The sequence below is a fragment of the Leptidea sinapis genome, chromosome 6 (genome assembly GCF_905404315.1).
Source record: "Leptidea sinapis chromosome 6, ilLepSina1.1, whole genome shotgun sequence".
Lineage (NCBI taxonomy): Eukaryota > Metazoa > Arthropoda > Insecta > Lepidoptera > Pieridae > Leptidea > Leptidea sinapis.
The window spans coordinates 15,980,774-15,994,464 of record NC_066270.1 but is presented as its reverse complement, the minus strand read 5'-3'; the positions used below and the strand labels follow the sequence as shown (position 1 = coordinate 15,994,464).

The 13,691-nt window shown below is 36.3% G+C and overlaps 1 protein-coding gene across 5 annotated transcripts in view; it reads right to left on the bottom strand.

Moving 5' to 3' along the window:
* The window catches only part of LOC126964841 (terpene synthase-like), a 36,390-nt gene that overhangs the window by 9,373 nt on the left and 13,326 nt on the right, over positions 1–13,691 (bottom strand). For 4 of the 5 annotated variants that reach the window (XR_007729433.1, XR_007729431.1, XR_007729434.1 and 1 more), the window contains 4 exons: positions 7,860–8,004; positions 7,087–7,207; positions 6,126–6,265; positions 1,303–1,338 (listed from right to left, as the gene is read on the bottom strand). Coding sequence is in view for 1 of the 5 variants with exons in the window: in XM_050808158.1 (XP_050664115.1) it covers positions 1,303–1,338; positions 6,126–6,265; positions 7,087–7,207; positions 7,860–8,004 (442 nt within the window). In the remaining 4 variants the exon portion in view is untranslated. Of the gene's footprint in view, positions 1–1,302; positions 1,339–6,125; positions 6,266–7,086; positions 7,208–7,859; positions 8,005–8,918; positions 9,008–13,691 lie in introns of all 5 variants that reach the window. The other variant, XR_007729432.1, reaches the window with a different exon arrangement.

Here is a 13,691-nt window from a genome sequence, read left to right as displayed (position 1 = left end):
AGAGGTACGAACTCCGACAACTAACTCATCATGTAATCAGGGAAAAGTTGCCTGAAGAAGAGGCGTCGTGCGCAGAAAAAAGCCTTGGCTACGCAACATCCTAGAGTGGACAGGAATCGCGAGTGCGGCAGAAATATTTCGCCCCGCGAAGAACAAAGTTGATTTTACAAAAATGATTCAATAGTCGGAGAAGCACGCGAAGAAGAAGATATAACATAAAGTCAGTAATGTACCTCCTGTAAACATGTAAGTTGGAGAAGAGGAGAAGTTCCTTGCAGAATGTCGACTAGCGGCTACCCACTACAGCGCCGCCATTTTCCACCGTGACGCAGTAATGTGCAAGTATTAAGAGGAAATTTTTTTTCAATTAAAGACAATATCAACATCATATCTGTGTGTCTTTTTTTATATTTTTGCTTTTGTTAGTGCTACTCCAAAAATGCTCAAAAACGCTTGATCATAAACCGCAGACAGAGCCACAGTATACTAATCTGACAACAATAAGCGAAAAAATCAAAAGAGTCCGACACAGAATATTTCATTTGCATTCAGGTACCGAAATTTCCTTTCAAAATCAAAATAACTTTATTCATGTAGGTCAAGGAAATGACACTTATTATATATTTTTTTCGCATTGAATCTACTGCTACTTCGTAAAGGGTTGAGCTAATGAGAAGAAGTAGCAAGAAACTCATTCGGCGATTGGTTAGTACTTGGTCGAGGAACTTACCGAGAACTTAGCCTGATTTTGATTTTTTTACTGATGACTTTTGTTGGAGCTACAGTTCACCTTTTCCTTAGCGCAACTGTATGTTGTTTTACAATTCTAAAATCTGAACAAGGCCTAATAAACGTTCCGCTTAAGTGTTTGTATTGAACGGCGCCGGAGCTAGTGAAATTCCTATACTAATGAGAGTTAACATCTTAAATCGCAAAGTGACAACCGCAATTATAACGTGCATAGAATTTTTGGGTTCCAAATACAAAGAATCCTGAGGATAACTACATTGTAATGGTCTGAACTCATCGCCAGTTGAGTTCATCCCGTTAAATAAACGCTGTACGAAAAGACAAATTGCAATATTTGGAGTAAAACAAACATATAATCGAATGTCGTTAGTAATATAAAAGCTTACAAAAATATATAATATATTTTGTAGCCTTACTAGCCAGTATTGACTTTTTTGGTTCCAAAGAGTTTCAAACTCATTCTTACTGTTTATCCAACACCCCTCAAGGCCTGATATGCATTTTTTTACTGCTATGGAAGGCCCAAATAATGATGTGTAAACTTATACTTACTTGATTTGTGTCTGTACTTGACCATTCTTCCAATGCCTGAAAAATAGAATTGTAATTGTATTAAGCAGATCGTATAAAAGGCATAAAAAGGCATAAAAGGCATTTATTTTCTCAAAATTGATTCCTTTAGAATTCTTTTTGATGTCATTTCTTATACTACTAGATACTACTACCGCTTCGGAAACAAATGGCGCTCTGAGAGAGAAGAAGCGGCGCAAGAAACTCTCCCAGCATTCTTTTTTTTTGCGCTCTTTTCAATAAAAATATACAATATTGTACAGTTGCTATAAAATAATCACAATCTAGTCCCAGGCTGTCCGATCATTTAGATATTCAGCAGTGGAGTAATAGGATTTACGACAGAGCCATTTTTTTATAAAACATTTAAATTTATTTATAGACAATGCCTGAACAGTGGCTGGGACTTTATTGTAGAAGTGTATACATTTACCCTTAAAGCTATTATGTATCTTATGAAGCCTACTAGAATTAGTTACAAGCAATCCCTTATTTCTAGTGTTATAATAATGAAAATCACTATTAAGAGCAAAAAGGTGACGATTTTTGTGAACATATATTAAATTTTCATAAATGTACTGACAATAATATTTATTTCTTTAAATTTTTCTTTGAGAGACTGTCTATAACCAAGCTGATATATAGCACGAACAGCTCTCTTTTGCAGAGCAAACACTATATCAATGTCAGCAGCATGACCCCATAGTAATATACCGTACGTCATGATGCTGTGAAAATAACTAAAGTACACTAATCTAGCGGTCGCAACATTCGTGTACTCTCTAATCTTTCTAACTGCATATGCCGCAGAGCTGAGTCTATCTGCTAGATGGGTAATATGTGGACCCCACTGAAGCTTTTTATCTAACGTGATACCCAGGAAGACCGTAGTGTCCACAAGTTCTAATCTCTGGTCATTTATAAGTACGTTGGTTTGTACCTCCGCTGTGTTTGGTGTAATGAACCGTAAACACTTTGTTTTTTTACTGTTTAAGTGCAGATTATTCGTCTCAAACCAACGCACTATCTTTGAGAGTGCATTGCTTACCTCGTCATCAATATCCGCACGTCGCTTCACTTTAAAAATAAGTGAAGTATCATCAGCAAACAATACAATCTCATGGCTATCATCTACCACAAACGGTAGATCGTTAATATATATAAGAAACAAGAAAGGACCGAGAATAGAACCCTGTGGAACACCTATTCGCACAGGTTTACCCGAAGACCGTTTGCCATTTACATCGACTATCTGAACTCTTTCGCTTAAATATGATTTTAACAGATTTAGGGCTCTATTTTTCACTCCATAATGCTTTAGTTTTAGGAGTAAAGTTTCATGGTGGACGCAGTCAAATGCTTTTGACAAATCACAAAAAATGCCCAATGCATCCTGTGACTCTTCCCAGGCGTCAAAGATGTGCTCAATGAGTCTAGTACCCGCATTAATTGTTGATAAACCCCTAGTGAAACCAAACTGATTTTTGTTCATTAATATACAAAAATGCATTTGTAGCTGTTAAAGCAAAAGTTTTTCAAAAATTTTACTAAAAACAGGCAGCACTGAAATAGGTCTGAAATTAGCAGGGTCAAAAGAACTGCCCGATTTAAACAAAGGTATAACTTTGCTGTATTTCATGAGGTCAGGGAACACACCCTCATCTATGCATTCATTAAATATTATTGCTAATTCAGGTGCTATAATGTCAAGTATGTATTTAACAATATTAGTCGAATGGCCCCATAGGTCTTTTGTATTTTTTAGGTTAATTAATTTGAAGATTTTTATTATATCGCTACCTGTAACATACTTAAATTTCAAGTCAGTAGAAGATACTGGTACGTGTAATTTAAGCATATCATATGCTGCTTTTGGCGAAGCGTTAAGGTATTTGGTCGTGACAATCGGGATTTCGGAGAAGTATTTATCAAATTCATTTGCAATTTCTATTTCCGAATTTATAACGCGATTATTAATATTTAAACAGATAGAGGTGTTACGGCAATTCGATCTACCAGTTTCATTGTTAATTACACTCCAAGTCGCTTTTACTTTATTATTACTGTTTTTAATTTTATCTGCAATGAAACGTGTTTTCGCTTCATGACAAACTATTTTAAAAAGCTTGGAGTATTTTTTTACATATATTTTAAATTCTTCACTATTATTGTAATGTTTCTCATAATAAAGGTCATATAAGCGTTTACGACTTTTGTGGATACCCATTGTTGCCCAATCATTAAAACTATGTTTGTTGTTTACTGTCACCGTTACTGGAGTAAAAATCCTGTCAAATTCCTCACAGAAGGAATTGAAGACTAAGTTATAGTGAAAATTAGCAGTTTCACCACAGTGTAAAAATGGTATCGTATTTACCAAATTATTTCTAAACCTCTCAAGACGGCTACCCGTAACTGGTATAATCGTCACCTTTTTTGGTCTGACATTGTCCAATCTTGTATTTACTTTTATAAGTTGCCCACTATGGTCGGACTGAAGATTATTAATTATGAGTTTACTAGTAATAGTAACATCTGTAAAAATATTATCTAAACAGGTTGCTGTTGTAGAAGTGATTCTAGTAGGTTCCCAAAATACATTGAACAAATTAAAACTTTGAAATAAATTTTTAAGGCTAGTACAATTGGCCGAAGGTTCAAGCAAGTTTATATTAAAATCTCCACACACTATAATTGACTTGCTAGTTTTGCTAAATTTTGATAGTACCTCCTCCATTCTATGTTGGAATTGTTCATATGATGCAGTGGGGGGGCGGTATACACTTACAATAATAAATTGCTCTAGTTCTATACAAGCTATCTCAATTAGTTGTTCTATAGAGAGATTAACAATATCTCTTCTATTTTTACATTTTAATCTATTATTAATAATAATTAGGGAACCTCCATGTATTGCCCTACTTCTACAAAACGAACTGACTACTTTATGTTCTCTAAAACTAAACTGGAGCTGATGACTCTTACGCCAATGTTCTGTAATACATAATATATCTATATTACAGGATACACTTAGGTCTTGATAATTTTCTAGTGAATGTTTATTAGTTGTACTGGAGCAGTGGCACATATTATTATTGTTTATAAAGGATTCAAAGTGTTCCATGTTTTCATTGCCTAATTTAATTAAGCAATCAGCCTGCTTTATATGTTCTGATATTTGCTCCTGCGCTGAATTATATTTTTGAGTAATGTTTTGCAACATTGTTTCTAGAGAAGATATTTTATTATTTAATATATCTGTATCAATTTTATGTATTGTATGGGACTCTGTTAATTCTTTATTATATTTTTGTAATTTTTTCAGCAACTCTTGGTTTTTTGACCTAATTTTGCAAAATTTTTGGCCTAGGAATTGGTTATTAAGGAGTTTGCTACTTTTTGCTATAAACCTTTTGATTTTTAAATATTTCTTTATCTTTTTATGAGAATTTGTTGTAATATAATTCTTATTATTAGTGGAGCTTTCATTTGTTAAATCTACAGTTACCATGCTTTGTTTTTGAAGCAATTCAGACTCAAGTATGTTTATTCGACTTAAAGTCCATTCATATTCAGAACTACATTTGTCAAATGAATTAATGATTTTATGTAAGCTGTCCCTTTCTAAGGTTAAATCTGAACATTTTTGGTGCATGTCTGCCAGCTCATATGTTTTATTTGCTATTTGCGCGAGTCTTTATCGATTAAAATATTGTTTTTGCTTTTTGTTCATGCTCTTTGGTGGTTTTGTATATTAATTATCCGTTTTGCTGTCGCCGTGTTAGAATTGGATGATTTATATCTTCGTATCAGCCAAAAACTTATACAGCCAGAAAAGAGGTTGGTGATTTAAGTAGGCCTCTCTCTGGTACTTTTCCGTTCGCCATGCCAAAATAATCGAATGTACCTTTAATAGACAGATTATCCATTATTTTTACATTAAAATATTATACATAAGTACCATTGTACTAAAAGACATGGGTACAAATACATACAAAAGCAATTAATATTTATTGTGTGCGTATTTACTGAGATTGTGTAAAAGCTGTGTGTGTGTGTGTGTATTGTATTTGAATAACAAAAAATGGAAAGGGATCAACGCATATCAAGGCGTTTTAACATACCAGTAACCTTGACCATGGCGTACGAGACGTATTTAAATATTAAACTATATTACTATACTATTTATTCATAGTCACCAGATATATATTTTATTTTCTCGAAATTTGGAAACGAAATTTATATTATTTGGAGTAAGATTAATTGAACGTTTAGGGTTAATAAAAAAATTAATTCCGCCGCGACCACGATTCGTGCAATTGGATCGACACGGTGGCACCAAACCAACAAGCATGAAACAGATGCAAATAGACAACGAAGTATTTTTCAAAAGCAATAAAAATATTTTCTGTATACTCATCCAGAAAAAGGAATGATGATGAAAGTAAGCAATTCTAATGTGTGTTAATATAAACAGTGCCGGATTATCATCGTAGCAAGACTAACAATTAGTACGGGCCCCGCTCTAGAGGGGCCCCGCATTCAATCTCTGCCTGAGCGTATTTTTTTAGTGAAACTTATTAATATGTAGTACATTGAACTTACTTGATGTCACAAAAACGTGAAACGCTATAACTTTTCCTACTAAGGCAATCCACGTCACACACTCGGTAATCGACTATTACCACATTCCAATATAGATCATGGACTCTTTGAAAGAATTTGTTACGGGCCTCGCGCTTGCCTAATCCGGCACTGAATATAACGATAAAGAAATAATATTCTTGCTTAATTAAATACCTTACCTCAGTTTTGGTTATGTTCAAGTAATCATCAGTAAGTTGAAAATAACATCCCAGAAGTGTGGCGAGGTGAGAATAGTCCGTCTTGTTGGTGCTAAATAGTGACATCAAGCTAACAAGAAGCTTAAACATGTGACCGGTCTCTAAAAATGTTGCGATATTTATCACATCCGCATAAATTATACAACAACCATTAGATACAATTAGCTCTTTGTATGCGATCAAATGCAAGAATTTACAATATAGATAGGCAATGAACATGGGTGGAACATCAACAAAAAGTTTTGTGAAATGATTTCGCCGTCAGAATAAACTTGGATTACTCGATTGAATTTATTTAATGCGTCTAGCGTTGTAATAATCATTCTAGTGTACTCAGACCGTCATAACCACGCTTTATTAATTCACATGTTAGTGCTTTCCCAGAATCAGGAAACATAGACATCCTGTTATTAGAATATTTATAAACTGAAAAAATCAGCTAATCTGATTCAGATCCATCTTTATGCTTTAATGATCGTATGCAAGTGGAATTTGGCGGCAGGAATCAGGATAAACAGCACTTCGGAACACTCCCAGTGATAAATACGGTAGAAGACACACAATGAAGCGACATCTCTACGCAACGCCAACTGATCCAGCCGTTCACAGAGCACTGGGTCCCCGACAATTCGAGTTGCTCTACGTTGCACGCGGTCAAATGGATCGAGCTGATATAATATAATATAGCATTGTTATATAAATTTTGGTTACAAATCCAATTTGTATTTTAGTTATAAGTTTTCTCCCTCGAAGAATTACTACAGTTTTAGACGTCCAAAAGTCTGGGTAGGTGCTAGCAATGTTTAAGTAATTAATTGTAAAGGTAAAATAACCAGTTAACAAAAGCTCAAGCCGTGATAGGTTTCTGAGTCATGGAACTATCTACTATTAAGGGGAACCAAAGATATAAAGTGAAACTTACTTTGTAATATCATATGATCGTACTGTTCTTCAGTTGGACATTGGAAATTGTCTCTCCAGTATATTTCCTTCCCTTGACCTCGGATCGCTTCCAACATGCAGTTCGAAAAAGTTGATCCAATCTAAAAAGCGAGTATTATGAGCGTTACTACAAATTATTAATACCACCGGTGACCGGACAAACCGTTAAGATACGAAATTAAATGCGCATCATGTTGATGTCTGCCATTCTACAAGTTGAGCCTCGCATATTCACTCTGTGGCATCTATTACCGACGCCAGTTTCCCCGAACCCATACGACTTAGTTACCTTCAAGCTTAGTACATACTACAATCTTAAAGGCCGGCCACGCATCTGTGATCCCTGGTATTGCGGATGTCCATGGGTGGTTTTATTACTTTCTATCAGGCAAGCCTTGTAAACTTGCCTGTTTGCCCCCTCTTATATAAAAACATACTAGCTTATTTCGTAATATACAGTGCTAGAATTCCACCACCGGACATTACATCAATATGCAAAATACCACCCGCATCACATTGGCGTCTGGCATTCTACAACAGCGCTTTTTGCAAGAAATTTCTGGCCTCACACGGCCACCTTGTGACCTTCACGAATAGAACATACTCCCACCTAAAAGGCCGGCAACGCATATCTTGACCCCTGTTGTTGCGGATGTCCATGGAGGATTGTCTCACCACTCTCCATCACTTGGGCCTCTTACCCGTGTCCCCTCTTATATATGAAAAAGATGAAATATAAATTTAAAACCATACCATAGGATGTCCAAGTTTCAGGAGCTTTTGCAACGAAAGCATCACAACATGCATAGACGCGTTGATTGTAAGAGGAATGCCATATACCAGGTGTGCAGCTGGGACGTTACGTCGAACTAGAGTGTTGTCCAGAATGTCATCCAACCTATTAATAGCACAATTTATAAGAGACGGCATATTGACTAACGACCGTTTTCTATAACCTATCTATCCTTAGTTTAACTTACTAGAGGTACACAAATCTATCCTTTTACGCTTACTTACATTTCAATAACCTATTGACAGATAGCATTGGACTATAACGGCCGTTCCCAATATTCAGTCTATCTCTTACTTGAGATAAAAATCGTAACTATCGTTGACTTTTCTGTCCTAATAAACTTAACGACGGTAACTCACCTTATCCGTACACGCCGTCTGTCAATGGGGCGACGTATAGCTTACCAGCGATATAAGTTTGTATTTAAATTGCTATTCACGCGTCCCAATATAAAGCGATAAGAATGACTTATCGGGTATATTGCGACAGCTTGAGATTATTGACAGTTAATTACTGACAGTAGAAGGTAGAAATTTATCTCTATCTGTAGATAGTATGTTGGGAGCGGCTGTAACTGTATTGTACATAACTATGGATAGATAAGATCTTGTCATTAAACTGTGACAGCAATGTATCCGTGAGTTAAACTAAGGATAGATAGGTTATTGAAAACGGCCGTTAAAATTTGACGATCATATACACGGCGGAAATAGGCGCCGGTATGGTATCCACCTAACTGTTATCCGAAAGGATACCTCCAACTGGGCTAAAATTAATATAAAATGTTTATAATATAATATAATATAATATAATATATAATATAATATTGACACACACTTTTTACACAAATTATCTTGCCCCAAATTAGGCATATATAGCCTGTATATACGTAGCATGCCTAGCATCAGGCAAAAAGTAGTCTTATGATGAATTAGTTAAAAAAAATGCGTTCTACACACAGTAGTAGGTACTCGAGTACCAGCCATTTTATTGAAATATTTAAAAAACTAGTTACTTACTTTTCTTTAACAAAATACGTTCTTTTCCGATTTGTTTGATTTTCTAAAACCTAGTTTGGCTTCTTGCGAGTCCGCTACAACATTAAAACCTACAAACAATTCAAAACTCTATTCACAATGCCTAAATTTCCAGTCCGGGTCGTATATTTTTATTTTTTCAATAAAATGGTTGTTCAGCTCATCATAAGAAGACCTAACCCCCCATGCTAGGTTATAGAAATGTTCTGGCACATCATGTATAAGTGGCCAGTTGACATCGTGATAATGCATCGCCTCGATTGACAACATAATATATAGTAAATATATCGTCACTTTCTTTTTCATTTTGACAGTCAAAGATAGCATGTGATATAACGAAACATTATCTTTAAGGAGTCTTTCTGCAACTAGCGGTTAATTAAATTTTTGTTCATGTGTGCTAGTTTTACACATGTGTTAGTGTGTCAGTGAAGTGTGTATTTTAGTGGGTATGTTCTACGAAAATAAACATCACGAAAGTAGTATATGTCGAATCAGTATTTAGGTACCTGTGAAATGATTCTTTAGTTGTATTGTTGCTCTAACATGTAACTACATGACTTGTAATACAGAACACCGTATATTCCTTCTCTTTCTCACACCTAGGTTATGTAATGATAGACTCACTTACACACAGGGTTCGTCTATTACCATAGTATACTAAGTTATGAGAGTTACTAAATCGGTATGCACAACAATGTTAAAACAATGTACCTAGGTAACACTGAAAATGTTTGGAAAATCAAAAACGGCTTAATGTAGAAAGTCGCCAATACTTTTATTGTTTTTCGAAGTAATCTCCGTTCCTCTCTAGACATCGCCGCATTCGATGAAACCACTGAGAAAAGCAGTGCGCCGGTTCTTCCTTAGGGGTCTCTTCTATGGCATTTTCGTATGCTTTCACCGCATTTACGGGGCTCGTAAAGCGAATACCTTGAATTTTTTCTTTAGTTCTTGGGAATAAATAAGAGTCGCAGGGTGCCAGGTCAGAACTGAATAGCGGATGACTCATTATCTCGACACCTGCCATAGTCAAATATTCAACAGTCCGTTGTCAGCATTGTCGTGGTGAAGGAGGATCATGCTTCGAGGGCGCTGCTGTCGAATTTTTTTCAAGACAATAGGCAAACAGTGATTGACATACCAGACTTCAGTAACTGTCCTTTCATCTTCTAGTACGAATGCCGCGAAATGATCATCATCTTTTTCCTTGACTTCTTCCTTTCTTTACCTTAGTTGGCCGATCCTCGAAAGGAAACACCCACTGAGCTGATGGTCTTTTGGTTTCGGGTTCGTAGCAATATCCAGCTTTCATCACCTGTGACGATGAAAAATACAGCTTTTGTGTCACCGCCGCTGAACTTACCTAACATTTGGCGACACCAGTCTATGCGAAGGTGTCTCTGGTCATCGGTTAAAGTATGGGGAATCCATCGGGTACAAGGCTTCCTGACGCCTAAATATTCGTGTAATATTTTTGAACTTGACTCATACCAATGCCTAGGCTTGCTGGTATCTGCTGCTAGGTCACTCTCTTATATTCCTCTATCGTGCGTCGCACAGCACTGATGTTATCTTCAGTAGTCGCTGTTAAAGAACGTCCCTCACGCGGATCATCATTGAGATTGCTACGTCCACGCATAAACTCGTTAAACTAATTGTAAATAGAGGTTCGAGATGGGGCTTCATTAAGAAATTCTAATCGCAGCCTATCATAGCTTTTTTGTTGAGTAAGCCCACAACGAAAGTCATAATAAATAATTGAATCAATTTTCTCGCGTTAGGTTTTAGATTTGCCGCCAATTCACAAAAACAAATGACAAATGAATGCAATATACTACATTAGGTTACCAAAGAGTTTTATAATTGAAATTGAAAAAAAGTTTTCATAATCAATGTTTCTAACTGGCCAGTTCTAAAAACTTTCAGTGTCACCCACGTACACGAAGGCATGTTTTATACAAAACCTAGTAGTTAAATTTCGTAATATTGCTACAAACGTTTAGCATAGACTAAGTGAGTTGACGACAGCAATCCACAGCTCTTTTTACAAACAATTAAGGTGTTATCTAGTAAGTAGACATTATTATTATTATCTTAATGCAAAGAACGCGCGCAGGAATACCATTCTTAATAAATGGTTTTTTGTGCCAAAAACAGCAAAAAAGAAGAATATTAACAGATTCTGTATGCCGTTTGGGGTTGAGATACTTGGACTGTCGGGTCCAGAGGCGCGGAAACCGTAGCTCTGGCAGCTGTTTCGGTCAACGGATCAGTCTAGCAATCTAACGCGGGAATGCTGCCAGTATTCTTGGTACACTTCCCCGTAGTGATAGTTTTAATTTAATGTAATAATAATATTGTAAATATAGTTATAAGATTTGTTTTGTTTGAATAGAAGTTTTTGATCACGATATTTCTTTGTTTATAAATTCCCAATACATTCCAGCAAGAAATTCATTTGACATGGCAGTAGAATCGTCCTTTTTTTAGTTAATGATTAAAACGCGTGTAATTGTTACTGTGTTTTTAACATTAGATTTTTGTTTAAAAGATACATTTTTATTTTTATTTTAGTTAACCCGACGTTTCAAGACATTTTCTGATCTCGTTTTCAGGGAGACTGTCCCCCTGAAAACATTAGTTCCAGTCAAACAAAAGTCCCAGATCTGGAAAGGTCTGGAGATCTTTTACGCAACTTAGTTTTAAAATGTAGCTTTTACGCAAAAATCTAATGCAAAAACACAGTTACAATTACGCGTTTTAATCCTTTAAACACTCGCGTTAGTCAATGAAAATACTATATTTTAGTTGCGTTAGTTTCATGAATCGTGTATGTTTAATTCTTCTTCTAAATCCTAGCCTATTTGGCTGCCCTGATGCTTCAAAGCCTCAGGGGTCTTCTTATATTGAGTTCCTCCCTTAGTAAGAGAATATTTCTGTTTTAAGACGCAGAAACTTTGCATTTCGCCTTATATTCTTAGTCCAGCAACTGTAAGACGTAGTCTGGCGTTGGGCGCGGTTAGCATAACAGACGGGATGCGGCAAACGTGGATGATTCAGAAGGGCACAGGATGAAACCAGAATTTCACCTGGTGAACGAGCAACCTGATAGCCTGGAAAAACTGATGGTGCTAGGGCAAAGTGGAGGGAAACGAACACGCGGCCGCTCACCAAACAGGTTACCAATATTACTGGCCTCCAAGTGACCACAGCCCAGAGGAAATCGGAAGATAGGACAGATTCGAGAAACCTGATTAAAACCGTGACCCAGATCCATGCCCAGAGTGGACAAGACCTTCAGCAATGCAGAACACGACCAAGAAGAGGAAGTACTTACTACAAACGATTACCAGCAAAACCGTAACCAGACAATGCCCCCAAAGTTTGTCAAAAATATCTAAACATGACTGAAATAATATGATAACTTGGCGTTGTGGTCTAAGAGCCCGTGGACCCCAGACCTACGTTATTTTATAAAAGCAGAAAGTTTGTCAGCGCATGCTCCCAACACAGGTAAGAACGATGGACCGATCTAAATACATCAAATAATAACGTGCAATTTTTCGGTATTACCTTCAGAATATTATTAAAAATCACGTTATTCATTGCCAGACCCCTAACATTGTGGCAACCCCTTGCCAGACACCCTTAATGTTCATGAAATTATAGTTTTACTTACGTCACAGTATAAAAGCTGATTTTTATATATAATACCTACTTGGGTAATAAGTAGATAATGTTTCCTCATTAGCCAAACATTTTTGATAGTTCCAACTCCTTTATTATTTGATGTATTTAGATCGGTATTTTACACACCTTTAGTACCGTTTACCTGCCAAAGCCACTGTAACCCAAACTTCATAATGGTCCATCGTTCTTACCTGTGGTGGGAGTATGCCCTGACAAACTTTCAGTTTTTATAAGATAACGTAGGTCTGGGGTCAACGGGCTCTTGCTCTATTGCGTAGGGACTTTGCTTCATTGTGTGTCTTCTACTGCTTCCTTATGCGATATTTTCAGGACGATATGTCATAGATACCTTCAAAAAAAGCGCGTGCACTTTTTAAAGGGGCCGGCAACGTTCTTGTGATTCCTATAATCTTTGGAGAGAATGTGGGCGGTGGTGATCACTTAACATCAGCTAACCCGTACGCTCGTTTGTCGTGTGATTTAGCACGCTCAAGAACGATACAAGGTTTTATGCAGGATAGCGACACGGGCGGTACGACATCCACAACCTTGACTGTTCATGGCCCATAAAGGTCATAGTAATTATTTTTATTACGTTACCACTTAAACGAAGCGAATAAGTAAGTGCACTTCCAGTTACTGATAATTAACTACTTTGCAGGAATGCCATAAATAAAACTTAGACGGCGCGGCCCTCAGTAGTTTGTTTGAGATTGCTTAGCGGCCGTGTAAATTGTGTGTATGTGAGCGTGTGTCTTATATAGTATGAAGTATTGTTGTATTACTGTATTGTGGTAATAGTATGCAACTGTCTCCAACCAAGTTTGGAGAGTTTTAATAAAATGGATTGATTATAATAATAATAACAATAAATTGATTTGGTGATGCTGATTAATAATGTTGCTGTGTCGGAGCGGAATGAAATTGGCATGAAATGCTCTATATCTATAAGATATGATTCTGATATCTATATATAGGTATATTGGTTAATGAGTTATAATGAAATAAATTTCTTATGTTTTAGATAAAACATTGTCTTACTTTTTTGTTTGCTTGTTTTAA